Source organism: Bombina bombina, chromosome 1 (assembly GCF_027579735.1).
Source record: "Bombina bombina isolate aBomBom1 chromosome 1, aBomBom1.pri, whole genome shotgun sequence".
NCBI lineage: Eukaryota > Metazoa > Chordata > Amphibia > Anura > Bombinatoridae > Bombina > Bombina bombina.
In genome coordinates this window covers 231,633,604-231,649,554 of record NC_069499.1, presented here as the reverse complement: position 1 = coordinate 231,649,554, position 15,951 = coordinate 231,633,604, and the positions used below count along the sequence as shown (strand labels likewise).

Sequence of the window (15,951 nt, the reverse complement as noted above, 5' to 3'; positions counted from 1 at the left end):
ATTCATCAAGCTTATTTGGAGTTGGGTCATTCCCCGCCTCAGAGAATTACAGCTCATTCTACTAGATCAGTCTCCACTTCGTGGGCTTTTAAGAATGAAGCTTCAGTTGATTAGATTTGCAATGCGGCAAATTGGTCCTCTCTGCATACATTTACTAAATTCTACCGTTTTGATGTATTTGCTTCTTCAGAAGCAGTTTTTGGTAGAAAAGTTCTTCAGGCAGCTGTTTCAGTTTGATTCTTCTGCTGATGTTTTAAGTGTTTCTTTTCATTAAAGAATAAACGTATAATTTGGGTTGTGGATTATTTTGTCAGCGGAAAATGGCTGTTTATTTTTATCCCTCTCTCTCTAGTGACTCTTGAGTGGAGTTCCACATCTTGGGTATTGATATCCCATACGTCACTAGCTCATTGACTCTTGCCAATTACATGAAAGAAAACATAATTTATGTAAGAATTTACCTGATAAATTTACCTGATAAATTCATTTCCATGAGGCCCACCCTTTTTATGGTAGTTATGATTTTTTTGTATAAAGCACAATTATTTCCAAATTCCTTTGTTGATGCTTTTTACTCCTTTCTTTATCACCCCACTACTTGGCTATTCGTTAAACTGATTTGTGGGTGTGGTGAGGGGTGTATTTATAGGCATTTTGAGGTTTGGGAAACTTTGCCCCTCCTGGTAGGATTGTATATCCCATACGTCACTAGCTCATGGACTCTTGCCAATATGAAAGAAATGAATTTATCAGGTAAATTCTTACATAAATTGTTTTTTTTTTTTTTCAAGAAGCTACATAAATCTTTTCCGAGTGTGCACGGCAGAGTTACTATCCCCATGCCATGTGCCCCCTGAGTGCAGTGCTGTGTGTATTGCTCTGTGCACCGTGCTGTGCTGCTGTTCTTGCTGTGTCTGGAACTGTGATTTAATGCATGGGTATGCTGGTACTTCTAGTTACCCATATAAGCATATGAACTATAGTTCCCAGCGTTCAGTGAACAATTGGTAGATCAAGTGAACCAGTGTCAGTGCATGGAAAATATATAAAGGAGGGACAATGCTAGGGCAGGTTTATCAAGATCTGATTAAACATATTCTGTTTAATTAGGACTCTGTTTAGGGCTGTTGCTTTATCTGGTAGTTGAGTGGGCTTAAAAGAACATTGTGTTGCAATAGTAAAATGCTTTTTTATTTTTTTATTTTTTTTAGAGCATATGTTTCTCACAATGGGCTTGATTCTCTGTCTGGTCTGGGTAGATTGTATATGATAACACATCCATATTATTAGTTCCCCGAGGGATTGTCTTAAAGGCATTTTAATTTATTGCTTTTAATCATTTTAATAATATAATTGTGTACGAGACACTTTTTACAATATAGGTCTCGGTAAAATAAGATTATAATTTCTCTCTGGCTAAATTTTTGAGTAGAAATAAAAGTTTAAAAAGCAGAAAAAGTATAATAATTAACAAGGCAGTAAACCAAAATAAACATATGAAACAATGTAAACTGTATGTATGTATCAGTCGCCAGGATTTTAAATCTGTCACCTTTTTATTGTAACATTTTCGGGGGTTTCACCCCCACCGTGACTTTTTTTTTTTTTTTATCTCAATTTTGTTTTCTGCAAACAAAACAAAAACGTTACAATATGTTTTAAAATGCATATAACCTTACAGGGAAAATCTCTTTGAGAGTACACTTATTGTAAACATTTACTGTACGCCCAGTTGCTATTGGTTAAGTGGGGTAGGATTTAACGTCTGCAAAGTCTATCTACTTGGGTGTAGGGCAGCATGCTGTAAAAGGTCCTTTAAAGTTTGGTCCGGCTGCCAATGTGGTCTGTGTAGGCCGTTGAGATAACAGTAGTAAGAAATTGGACTTACTATTAACATTTCAGAAACCTGGTGATGTACATAACTGGCATATATTCAATTATTTTGGTTTGCTGAGCTTAGTCTCTAGGTGTTAATATATTTCGTATTAGAAACTTAACAAAACTTATTTTCATAACAACATAGAACTAAAAGTAAGGATAAGGAGTTTTAGTGGGTTTATAGAAAGAGGGACAGGGTGAAGGGGACAAGGCAAAGGGGGGGGTGGAAACTGCATGTTTAATGTGATGCTAGTGAGGATTATGAGACAGTTATGCAATTAAGATTCTAAGGTAGAAATCGGGTTGGGTGACGCTGGTACCTCCTGGTTATTGTTTGTGGGATTAGGTTTTGTAGAATGAGAGGGATTGTCGTTGGTTTGGCGTATAGTATCCCAGTAGAATTTAATATCCGTAAAACCCATATTCCTCAAGTGAGAGTATCTCATCTGTTTTCTGTAGCCAGTTCTCTAATGTTGTTATTTGAGGAGATTTCCAATATAGGGCTATGAGGGCTTTTGCACTGTTGAGGCCTGTTTGTATTAGCGCATTCCTTATTTTGCATCAAAGTGGTGGAGTCTCGTTCAGGAGAACCATTGTTTGGGTTAGTGAAAATTTTGGGTCTGCTAGACTTTTTAGGGTGTTCTCTACATTGTGCCAGAAGGTGGCCAGCTTGTTGCATTGCCACCACATGTATAACATATTGCCTTATGTATTGCATCCCCTCCAGCAAAGTGCTGAGGAGGTTGGGTAGATGGTTTTTAAGTCATACCGGTGTCTGGTACCAGCGTAGAAGTTTTTTTTTTTATATTTAAGCTTTATAATTTTAGGTGAGGTAGAGGTTTGTCATGTGTTTTGGAAGAAACTGCCACTGTTTGTTGGCTAAGTTTTTATACCTAATTCACAATGCCACCCGGTTGTGTGTTGTGGGGGGAGAGCTGATGATTGTGCAGTAGGGATTTAGGGATTTTGCCATCAATAATGATCCTTTGCAGATATTTCCTATTAGGCAAATTTGCTTGAAGGGGGTAGGGGTTCTTGGTAGGTCTTGTTTGTTTTGTGCGCTTTGTATGAAGTGTTGTAGTTGGGCGTATTTCAGCCAAGGGGAGAAGGACCCGTATAGTATTTAAGACCCACTGTGACATTTTATACAAAATGTGCAAGATGAAACGCCGAGCCGCAGCTGTCCACAGCCACTCCCCCAGAGGTGACGTCATCAACCAGTGTCTCGGTGAAATCCAGCATTAACACAAATCGTAACTACCAGTGAAGTCCTAGAATCACATAATCATATACAAAGTCACAAAATCCATAGATCATAAGCACATAAATCAAAATATACTGAGATCGTAGGTATCGTCTATAGTTGACACAGGTACGTGTATAGCCGTAACCATGGCAACCGACTAACGCACTCAGTGCGTAAGAGTCGTTTTAGCTGTCATTAAAATATAATGGCTGTACGGTCCTTGCCAAAAGTTTTGAGAATGACACAAATATTTTCACAAAATCTGCTGCTTCAGTGGTTTTTTTTTTAGATCTTTTTGTCAGATGTTACTATGGTATACTGAAGTATAATTACAAGCATTTCGTAAGTGTCAAAGGCTTTTATTGACAATTATATTAAGTTTATGCGAAGTCAATATTTGCAGTGTTGACCCTTTTTTTCCCAATACTTCCGCAATTTGCCCTGGTATGCTGCCAATCAACTTCTGGGCCACATCTTGACTGATGGCAGCCCATTCTGGCATAATGATTGCTTGGAGTTTGTTAGAATATGTGGGGTTTTTTTTTTTGTTCATTTGCCTCTTGAGGATTGATAGTCACCAAACTGTTCTTGGATGGTTGGGAGAAGTTGCACTTGGAGGATGTTTTTGTACCATTCTTTATTCATGGCTGTGTTTTTAGGCAAAATTGTGATCGAGTCCACTCCCTTGGCTGAGAAGCAACCCCACACATGAGTGGTCTTAACTGCTGGCATGACACAGGACTGATGGTAGCGCTCTCCTTTTTTCCGGATGGCCCAAACAATCGGAAACGGTATCTCTCCCTGATGTTTTTTCCTGGGGAGAAGTGGCTTCTTTGCTGCCCTTTTTGACACCAGTCTATCCTCCAAAAGTCTTCGCCTCACTGTGCATGCAGATGCACTCACACCTGCCTGCTGCCTTTCCTCTGCACTGGTGGTGTCCTGATCCCGCAGCTGAATCAACTTTAGGAGACGGTCCTGGCGCTTGCTGGACTTTCTTGATGCCCTGAAGCCTTCTTCACAACAATTAAACCTCTCTCCTTGAAGTTCTTGATGACCTGATTAAGTGGTTAATTTAGGTGTAATCTTAGTAGTTGCCTGTGAATCCCTTTTTGTGCAAAGTAATGACTGCACTTGTTTTCTTGCAGGTAACCATGGTTTACCGAGGAAGAACAATGATTTAAAGCACCAACCTCCTTTTTAAAGCTTCCTGTCTGTTGTTCTAACTCTATCAGCATGACAGAGGGGACTCCAGCCTTGTCCTTGTTAACACTGACACCTGTGTTAACCAGAGAAATGTCAGCTGGTCCTTTTGTGGCAGGGCAGAATTGCAGTAGAAATGTTTTTTCGGGGATTATTTAATCTGATCACTTTGCATAACTTTCTGAAGTATATGCAAATTGCCATCATAAAAACTGAGGCAGCAGACTTTGTGAAAATTAATATTTTGTGTCATTCTCAAAACTTTTGGCCAGGACTGTACACAAGTCAAAATGTCAGATATTAATCAAATTAGTTTGCACCGTTTCTAGGCTGTCAAAAAATTTCAATGACACGAAAGCTAAACCCACTCCTAGACCAAGTCTTAACGCCGATTTATCTATAATCGTGACCATGGCAACAAGGTGCTCTTATCAGACATGACCCAAATTACAGTCCCAACAACAGCAATGTTACGATAGCAGACAAGCCAGCTTAACACTTTACTCATTACTTAGACAGCGCACCCCAAAGAGTGTATAAACGCACATGATCAACCAGGATAAATAAGTGATCGGATATGCAAGAGGCAAATATGAGAACATATGTGCATAACATAGAATCCACTATTGGGCTATTTACTTCAATAGCCATATCAATCACACCCCCTCGGATAGATATATACAGTGTTACAATCTAAAGACAGATTTATCAATCTGGTAAATTAATTACTCAATCCTACGTGGATAATTTTGTAATCGTAGTATAAAGAAGCTGTTTCCAAATTATTCATCTATAATATGCACATGTTATATTTTCAAATAGAAGGAAACCGGGGAGCTCTACTCCCCAGATCATAACAGGGCAATCAGTGTTCAACAATAATCAATTTTAATTCCCCCATGTATGGAGTATAACCAGACCTGTAAGAAATTACATATGTTAGCAGATATGGGAAAAGAATAGTTAAGCGCTGCAGAATCTATTGGCGCTCTACAAATGCCTGATAATAATAATCTACGTTTGTTTAGAGAAAGCAGTGCCAATATTCAAAGGTTTTTAAGTTTTGCTTGAAAACCATATAAATGCATGTTATTTCACACGAAACCCATATCAAACCTTCCTTTCTTTCTTTTTTTTTTGTTTTGTTTTTTTTTTTGTTTTTACTTTTGAGAAAAAAATGGCTAATTGGTGTATAGTGAAAAATGAATGAAATACAAATTGCGTTCAAATATTTTACAGAAAACCATCTTTGTGGTGAACTATGATTCTTACAATGGAGTTTTTCAGCAAGTAAATGGAGTGTTCCATTGCATTTGTTTATGCATACAGTTGTATGTAGATGCTGCCTGGTCGTTCACTTATTTCAGTGCTTCCTCTTTGAATGAGTGCAGAATGTATGCCTACAAAAATATAGGCCCATATATAACTCGCAGGTTGTGAACAAACACGCATAAGATAGGGACATCTTTTTCCAATTCAGGACAACAAGATTTCTTGCACTATTTATCTAATTTGAAAAATGTTATGGTTAAATTTAATATTGATAGGTTTATTTAACAACCAAATTAAAGGGTCCAGTGGGCATTTTATATTAAAGTGATGGGAAACTTGATTGGACAGAACCTGTGTGTCACAATAAAACGTACGAGTTTCTCCTTAAGAGTATCTGTACATTTTTTTGCAAAATCTACCTTTTAGTTCAGTGCATTGTGCTCTTCTCCATCCTCCCTTTTTTTTGTGTGTGTTTTGATTGGCTTCCAATAGGATCCGCTTGCAGTATAGCTCACTGAATTCATTAAGAGCCATATTCTAATTTGTTCCACAAATGTTCCCCTAAAGTTATTTAAATATTATTTTTATAGCGATTTAATTTATGTAGGTCAAAATACTGCCTATTTACCATCACCTTACATATTTTCTTAATTTCTTTAATCACAGGAACTCAAACTCTCTGGGTATTTGGGCACCACAACCACATATGAACCATGTCAATATTGACATATCCACGTTATTATCTCTCTTGACGGAATTAGTTTGTGGACTTCAGCATATAATTCCACGTGTGTAAAATCTTCACGCTGATTTTCAGCTGTCTAGCAGATATGGCCGGTTTTTGCTGTTTGCATATATACATACATTGTTGTGGAAGAATAATCGCTTGTCATTACAGTCTTGACATTTTGTTAAAGGGACATGAAACCAAACCTTTTTCTTTCGTGTCTCAGATCAAATGGATTTTTTTTGGTTTCCAATTTACTTATATTAGCAAATGTTGTTTTGTTGAAGAGCATGCCTAGGTAGGAAGCATGCTCGTGTCTGAAGCAGCACATGCCTGCAAACTTCTGCCATCTAGTGCGCTTGCAAATGTATGATGTTAAACATATTCTTGCAAACATGCTGCCATATAGTGCTCCAGACACGTACACACTCCTGAGCCTACAATTACCGTCTTTTCAACAAAGAACAAAGTAAATGTAATAATAGAAGTAGATTGGAAACTTGCTTAAAATTGTATGCTCTGTCGGAATCGTGAAAGGTTTGATGAACTGTTTAGCACAAGTTTTGCTGTACTAAAGGCAGGGGACACACAAGATTCTAAAGATTTATAACTGGTACAAATAGACATAATACATATAAATTGTTTAATTACTCATTTGTTTCCAGTGGACTGTTGGTGGCACGAAATCCAAGAAGAAAGGGAAGCCTGGAAAAGGCACAGAGAAGAAAGGAGCCACGAAGAAGCTTACAAACAGAGCCGCTTCTTCTGGCAGCTCTTCCAAGGACAGTTCAGCAGAAAGCTCTGCACCAGAGGAAGGTAACTGTGCCAGTCATGCTTTTTATAGATCTGGTTTTTTATCTAACATAGTGCTCTGTCAGAATATACTGCTTCTAATATCTAGTCCAAAATATCCTTAACTGTCATGCTGTTTAAACTTTCAACTTTTTTAAAAGCGTTATATCTTTAAATAGTCGATTCTAAATAATTAACCAAACCTAAAGTGTTCACATGCAAGCATTTGTTAATTAAAGGGATAGTCTACTCCAAAATTGGTATTGTTTTAAAATATAGATTATCCCTTAACCCTTTTGAGTGCCAACGACGGCTCTGAGCCGTAGCAAATTGTCCCAGTCAGGTGCTGATGGCGCAGAGGCGTCGCTAGCACTTGCCGGGTGCTTCATGATTCGCGCAGTGACTTCACTCGCAAAGACGAGATGTCATTGTGCATTTTTATTTAAAATTAACAATGGACAATATAGGGAAATGAGAGAATGCTGCTTAGAAGCCTGTATCTGAAGCATCTAAGCAGCTACAGACCCCCAAGACCCACTGTTGAAAAGTTAATCGCCTAACCTTCCAACGGTATGTCGTCTTCTGGAAAAAAAAGCTAAAAAAAAAAAAAAAAAAAAAGCTCAAATCCAGCTTAGCACCCAGGTGGGAAATTGCTTGGCTTAGCCAACGGGTTAATTACCCATTCCCCAGTTTTGTATATCCAACTTGGTTATGTTAATATACTTTTTACCTCTGACTACCTTGTATCTAAGCCTCTTCTGACAGCTTCCTTATCACATGGCTTTTTATTTATTATTTATTGACTTGCATTTTAGCTAATTAGTGCTGTGTCCTGCACAATGTTATCTATATGGCACACATGAATTAGCAGTCTCTAGTGAAAAGCTAATAAAAAAAAGCTGGCTGTAGTGGCTTAGAAACAGTCAGAAATGTAGAGGTTTAAATGTTAAGTATATTAATATAACAATGTTGGTTGTGTAAAGGTGTTCTCTATCTTTTGGTTTATTGTAGACTGTCCCTTTAATTTTAAAGTTGTTGCAGGAACACCCTTTAAATATGGCTGGATTCTTTTTTTCCCAACTCCACTTGGATGATGATTATTTTGTTTGATGCATCTTGTTTGCATACCTTTTTCTTTAGTCAATTTTTTTTTATACACTCCATCAGGTAAAATAGTTAGCTGGGAACACATTAAAACTGAGAATATTTTGCAGTACACTGACCCTTGAAGTGCATTTATAGAATAGTACTGATTCAGAAGTGTTTATCCCTTTTACAGATGCCTTATGCTTAAAGGTCAACATTGTTTAATTTTTAGATATGCAATATAAACATATTTAATTTACTTATTATAATTGATATTCAAGAATTTGCTCACGATCAGTCACTTTCTGACTCCATAGCCCTGTTTTTAGTTTTGTAAAACATTCCTCTTGAGATTTTGAAATATTGTGATACTAAATGTCTTGGTATGATTTCAGTAGTTAAAGATAATTAAATTGAATCCAAACATCATAAATGGTTCTTTAATAACATAACGTTTCAAGCTTTACTATTCCTTGTCTGTTTGAATAGCCTACAAGAGCACCAAACATCTGTCTAGTAGCTCCATCTAGTGGTTAATATACATATTGAGCATGTGCATTTGAATCCTTTGCGAGGATCCGAATGTGGAAGTAAGCAGCCGCTAGTTCCCTTCGAATATGTCCTTAACCAGATTGATTCCTGCAAAAATAAATCCCCACTCTTAGATATAGATTTGCAGAGTTCTTCAAGTGGGATTTTTTTACAGGAATTAATCCAGCTACTGACATATTCAAAGGGATTGAGCGGCTGCATACTTTTGCATTCTGATCCTCACGAAAGATCTGAATGCACATATCTAATACATATGAACATCAAAAAAGCATTTAAACCGTCCAGTGGTGCTACTTATGGTTAAAGTGACATAAAACCCCAAATGTTATTGTATTTTATGATTCAGATCGAACATACAATTGTAAACCACTTTCTAATGTACGTTTATCATCAAATTCTCTTTATTTTCTTGTTATCCTTTTTGAAAAGCATGAAGGTAAGCTCAGAAGTGTGCTTGATGTCAGCAATATTTCTTGACGTGTAGCGCTCCAGAAATGTGCACGCTACCTTTCCAGATAGCTCTGTTTCAAAAAATAGCATGAGAACAAAGCAAATTTGAGAATAAAAGTAAATTGGAAACTTTTTTTAAAATTGTGGGTTTCATGTCCCTTTAAATTGAACACACACAAGCACTGCATGTGCGACTGTCAAACCTGTCCAAATAAAATTTGTGGAAGCTGGTGGTGCTATTTCCACATTCCATTTTATTCTCTACAGATTTTCAGCTCTTTGTGTTTACCACATCAGTAATGGCATATTTATTTAAAAAAAAATATACTCTAATTATATATTAGAGTCTAATATATACAGTCAATTTGAAGCAATTGCATATTTAGTTTATTGGTAAGGTTTTAAGCCTTTAAAGGGACACTGAACCCAAAATGTTTCTTTCATGATTCAGTTAGAGCATGCAATTTTAAGCAACTTTCTAATTTACTCCTATTAATTTTTCTTTGTTCTCTTGCTGTTTATTTGAAAAAGAAGGCATCTAAGCTATTTGTTTAGTTGAGGACCCTGGAAAGCACTTATTCATTGGTGGATGAATTTATCCACCAATCAGCAAGAACTACCCAGGTTGTTCACCAAAAATGGGCCGGCATTAAACTTACTTTCTTGCATTTCAAATAAAGATACCAAGAGAATGAAGAACATTTGATACCAAGAGAATGAAGAACATTTGATAATATAAATTAGATAGTTGCTTCAAATTGCATGCTTTATCTGAATCACAAAAGAAAAAAAATTTGGGTTCAGTGTCCCTTTAAATTATCTACAAAAATTACCTTTATTTATTCACCAAGTCTAGGTGTGCTAATGGAAAGGTTTCCATTCCAGCGTTCTCTGCAGTATTTTTTTGTTTTTGGGTGTTATGAAGTTCCCAGGTTGGGGGCAAGTAAACTACTTTGCAGTATTACATTTTCGTTTACTTATAAATGTTGCTTAACCTATCTAGAGCAGAAATTACTTGCATAATTTAACTTAAATTTATTTAAATTATGATTTGTGCAACAAACATTAGCCAATTTTAACTTAAAGTGATTGTAAAGTTTGAGTTATAGGGACAGTATACACCAATTTTCATATAACTGCATGTAATAGTCACTACTATAAAGAAGAATATGGGCAGATACTAGTATAAAAATCCAGTATAAAACCTTTTCAAAACTTACTTAGAAGCTTAGCACTGTTGATGAGGTTAAGCTGAAACACCCAGTGAAAGGAGCTGGGAGCAGACACTCTACCCTCCCCCTTTCCCTGCATATGAAAAGACAGATTAGACTGTAAACAAGTGTATACATCTGACACTTTGGGGCTTGGCTAGGAGTCTGAAAATCAGCACAATGTTATAATAAAAATAAAAAAATAAGCAAAACTAAACATTACAAAATCACTCCCATATGAGCTATATAAGTGGAATGGATCATATACAAAACATTTATGCAAAGAAACATCTGGTGTACAAATGCCCTTTCTCTTCTTAAGTGTGTTCAGTCCACGGGTCATCCATTACTTATGGGATATATTCTCCTTCCCAACAGGAAGTTGCAAGAGGATCACCCAAGCAGAGCTCCTCCCCTCACATGTCATATCCAGTCATTCTCTTGCAACCCTCAATAAAGGAGGTCGCGAGAGGAGTTGGAGTTTTTACTTAATTAATCTTCAATCAAAAGTTTGTTATTTTAAATGGCACCGGAGTGTGCTGTTTTTTCTATCTCAGGCAGTATTTGGAAGAAGAATCTGCCTGCGGTTTTCTATGATCTTAGCAGGCGTAACTAAGATCCACTGGCTGTTCTCGACATTCTGAGGAGTGGGGTAACTTCAGAAAATGGGAATAGCATGCGGGGTTCCCCGCAAATGAGGTATGTGCAGTACAATATTTTCTGGGAATGGAATTGACTAAGAAAACACTGCTGTTACCCACATGATGTAAGTACAGCCTTAAATGCAGTAGTAGCGACTGGTATCAGGCTGATAAATGTATACGCAGTTGAGTTATTTTCTAGGGACTAGAATTTGACTGAAAAAATACTGTTAATACTGAAATAATGCTTAAGCCTTATCTGCAGTAGAAGCGACTGGTAGCAGGCTTAGTGGTAACTTTGCATGACTTTGAAAAAGTTTGTTTTTAAAACGTTTACTGGCATGTTATTCGTTTTGTGAGGTACTTTGGTGATAAATCCTTTTTGGGCATGATTTTTTTCCACATGGCTAACGTATTTTTCTGCATAGAAAACGTTATATCAGGTCTCCCACTGTTGTAATATGAGTGGGAGGGGCCTTTTTTAGCGCCTTGTTGCGCAGTTAAAATTCTAGCACAGTCTTCCTGTTTGTTCCTCCTTGATCCAGGACGTCTCTAGAGAGCTCAGGGGTCTCCAAAATTTGTTTTTGAGGGAGGTAATCAGTCACAGCAGACCTGTGACAGTGTGTTTGACTGTGATAAAAGCGTTAAATTTTAATTTGATATCCGTTTTTGGGTATTGAGGGGTTAATCATCCTTTTGCTAATGGGTGCAATCCTCTGCTAATTATTACATTTACCGTTAAGACTATAACTGAATTAGTTCTTTGTTAATTCAACTGTGTTTTTTAAAAGCGCTGCAGCGTTTTTTATATTGCTTGTAAACTTATTGAAAATAATTTCCAAGCTTGCTAGCTTCATTGCTAGTTTGTTTAAACATGTCTGATACAGAGGAATCTGCTTGTTCATTATGTTCAAAAGCCGTTGTGGAGCCCAATAGAAATATACCAATTGTATTGATATTACTTTGAATAAAAGTCAATCTGTGCCGATAAAGAAATTATCACCAGACAACGAGGGGGAAGTTATGCCGACTAACTCTCCTCAAGTGTCAGTACCTTCGTCTCCTGCTCGGGAGATGCGTGAGATTGAGGCGCCAAGTACATCAAGGCACTTACAAATCACTTTACATGATATGGCTAATGTTATGAAAGAAGTATTATACAATATGCCCGAGTTAAGAGGCAAGCGCGATAGCTCTGGGTTAAGGACAGAGCGCGCCGATGACACGAGAGCCATGTCTGATACTGCGTCACAATTTGCAGAACATGAGGACGGAGAGCTTCATTCTGTGGGTGACGGTTCTGATTCGGGGAGACCGGATTCAGAAATTTCAAATTTTAAATTTAAGCTTGAGAACCTCCGCGTGTTGCTAGGGGAGGTGTTAGCGGCTCTGAATGATTGTGACACGGTGGCAATCCCAGAGAAATTATGTATGGCTGGATAAATACTATGCGGTACCGTTGTGTACTGACGTTTTTCCTATACCAAAAAGGCTTACTGAAATTATTAGCAAGGAGTGGGATAAACCTGGTGTGCCCTTTTCCCCTCCTCCGAAATTTAGAAAAATGTTCCCTATAAACGCCGCCACACGAGACTTATGGCAGACGGTCCCTAAGGTGGAGGGAGCAGTATCTACTTTAGCCAAGCGTACAACTATCCCGGTGGAGGATAGTTGTGCTTTCTCAGATCCAATGGATAAAAAATTAGAGGGTTACCTTAAGAAAATGTTTGTTCAACAAGGTTTTATATTACAGCCTCTTGCATGCATTGCGCCTGTCACTGCTGCAACGGCATTCTGGTTTGAGTCTCTGGAAGAGGCGATTCGCACAGCACCATTGGATGAGACTTTGAGCAAGCTTAGAACGCTTAAGCTAGCTAATGCGTTTGTTTCGGATGCCGTGGTGCATTTAACCAAACTTACGGCTAAGAATTCCGGATTCGCCATACAGGCGTGCAGAGCGCTATGGCTTAAATCCTGGTCAGCAGATGTAACTTCTAAATCTAAACTACTGAATATTCCTTTCAAAGGGCAGACCTTATTCGGGCCCGGCTTGAAGGAAATTATTGCTGACATTACTGGAGGTAAAGGCCACTCCCTTCCTCAGGACAGGGCCAAATCAAAGGCCAAACAGTCTAATTTTCGTGCCTTTCGTAATTTCAAGGCAGGAGCAGCATCAACTTCCTCCGCTCCAAAACAGGAAGGACCTACTGCTCGTTACAGACAAGTTTGGAAAGGCAACCAGTCATGGAACAAGGGCAAGCAGGCCAGAAAGCCTACTTCCGCCCCTAAGACAGCATGAAGACAGGGCCCCCTTTCCGGAGACGGATCTAGTGGGGGGCAGACTTTCTCTCTTTGCCCAGGCTTGGGCAAGAGATGTACAGGATCCCTGGACGTTGGAGATTATATCTCAGGGATACCTTCTGGATTTCAAAACTTCTCCTCCACAAGGGAGGTTTCATCTGTCAAGGTTATCAACAAACCTAGTAAAGAAAGAGGCATTTCTACAATGTGTACAAGATCTCTTAGTGATGGGAGTGATCCACCCAGTTCCGCGAACTGAACAAGGGCAAGGGTTTTACTCAAATCTGTTTGTGGTTCCCAAAAAAGAGGGAACCTTCAGACCAATCTTAGACTTAAAAATCTTAAACAAATTCCTAAGGGTTCCATCGTTCAAGATGGAAACCATTCGGACCATCCTACCCATGATCCAAGAGGGTCAATATATGACCACAGTGGATTTTAAGGATGCCTACCTTCACATACCGATTCACAAAGATCATTATCGGTACCTAAGATTTGCCTTTCTAGACAGGCATTACCAGTTTGTAGCTCTTCCCTTCGGGGTTAGCTACGGCTCCGAGAATTTTTACAAAGATTCTGGGTTCGCTTCTGGCGGTACTAAGACTGCGAGGCATTGCGGTGGCTCCGTACCTAGACGACTTTCTGATACAAGCGTCAAGTTTTCAAAATGCAAAGTCTCATACAGAGATAGTTCTAGCATTTCTGAGGTCGCATGGGTGGAAAGTGAACATGGAAAAGAGTTCTCTGTTTCCACTCACAAGGGTCCCCTTCCTAGGGACTCTTATCGATTCTGTAGAGATGAAGATTTACCTGACGGAGTCCAGGTTATAAAAAATTCTAAATGCTTGCCGTGTCCTTCATTACTTCCAAGCCCATCAGTAGCTCAGTGCATGGAAGTAATCGGCTTAATGGTCGCGGCAATGGACATAGTGCCATTTGCGCGCCTGCATCTCAGACCGCTGCAATTATGCATGCTAAGTCAGTGGAATGGGGATTACTCAGATCTGTCCCCTTTACTGTATCTGGACCAGGAGACCAGGGATTCTCTTCTCTGGTGGTTGTCTCGGGTTCATCTGTCCAAAGGAATGACCTTTCGCAGACCAGATTGGACGATTGTAACAACAGATGCCAGCTTACTAGGCTGGGGCGCAGTCTGGAACTCCCTAAAGGCTCAGGGATCGTGGACTCAGGAGGAGAAACTCCTTCCAATAAACATTTTGGAATTAAGAGCAATATTCAATGCTCTCCTAGCTTGGCCTCAGTTAGCAACACTGAGGTTCATCAGGTTTCAGTCGGACAACATCACGACTGTAGCTTACATCAATCATCAAGGAGGAACCAGGAGTTCCCTAGCGATGTTAGAAGTCTCAAAGATAATTCGCTGGGCAGAGTCTCACTCTTGCCACCTGTCAGCGATCTACATCCCAGGCGTGGAGAACTGGGAGGCGGACTTTCTAAGTCGCCAGACTTTTCATCCGGGGGAGTGGGAACTTCATCCGGTGATATTTGCTCAACTAATTCTTCGTTGGGGCAAACCGGAACTGGATCTCATGGCATCTCGCCAGAATGCCAAGCTTCCGTGCTACGGATCCAGGTCCAGGGACCCGGGAGCGGTGCTGATAGATGCGCTAGCAGCCCCTTGGGTTTTCAACATGGCTTATGTGTTTCCACCTTTTCCGTTACTGCCTCGACTGATTGCCAGGATCAAACAGGAGAGAGCATTGGTGATTCTGATAGCGCCTGCGTGGCCACGCAGGACCTGGTATGCAGACCTAGTGGACATGTCGTCCTGTCCACCATGGTCTCTGCCTCTGAGGCAGGACCTTCTAATTCAGGGTCCTTTCAACCATCCAAATCTAATTTCTCTGAGGCTGACTGCGTGGAGGTTGAACGCTTGATTCTATCGAAGCGTGGTTTCTCGGAGTCGGTTATTGATACATTAATACAGGCTCGGAAACCTGTGACCAGAAAAATTTACCATAAGATATGGCGTAAATATTTATATTGGTGTGAATCCAAGAGTTACTCATGGAGTAAGGTTAAGATTCCTAGGATATTGTCTTTTCTACAAGAGGGTTTAGAAAAGGGTTTATCCGCTAGTTCGCTAAAGGGACAGATTTCTGCTCTGTCTATTCTTTTACACAAGCGTCTGGCAGAGAATCCAGACGTCCAGGCTTTTTGTCAGGCTTTGGCCAGGATTAAGCCTGTGTTTAAGACTGTTGCTCCTCCGTGGAGCTTAAACTTTGTTCTTAAAGTTCTTCAGGGTGTTCCGTTTGAACCCCTTCATTCCATTGATATTAAGCTTTTATCGTGGAAAGTAATGTTTTTGATGGCTATTTCCTCGGCTCGAAGAGTCTCAGAGTTATCTGCCTTACATTGTGATTCTCCTTATCTGATCTTTCATTCAGACAAGGTAGTCTTGCGTACTAAACCTGGGTTTTTACCTAAGGTTGTTTCTAACAGGAATATCAATCGAGAGATTGTTGTTCCATCATTATGTCCTAATCCTTCTTCAAAGAAGGAACGTCTTTTGCATAATCTAGACGTGGTCCGTGCCCTGAAGTTCTACTTACAGGCAACTAAAGATTTTCGGCA

General features: G+C 39.2%; 1 protein-coding gene across 1 annotated transcript in view; it reads left to right on the top strand.

Moving 5' to 3' along the window:
- RTF1 (RTF1 homolog, Paf1/RNA polymerase II complex component) overlaps positions 1 to 15,951 on the top strand; it is a 213,836-nt gene that overhangs the window by 55,644 nt on the left and 142,241 nt on the right. Inside the window, exon 3 of the mRNA XM_053697868.1 lies at positions 6,989 to 7,139. Within this exon, the coding sequence (XP_053553843.1) occupies positions 6,989 to 7,139 (151 nt within the window). The remainder of the gene's footprint in view (positions 1 to 6,988; positions 7,140 to 15,951) is intronic.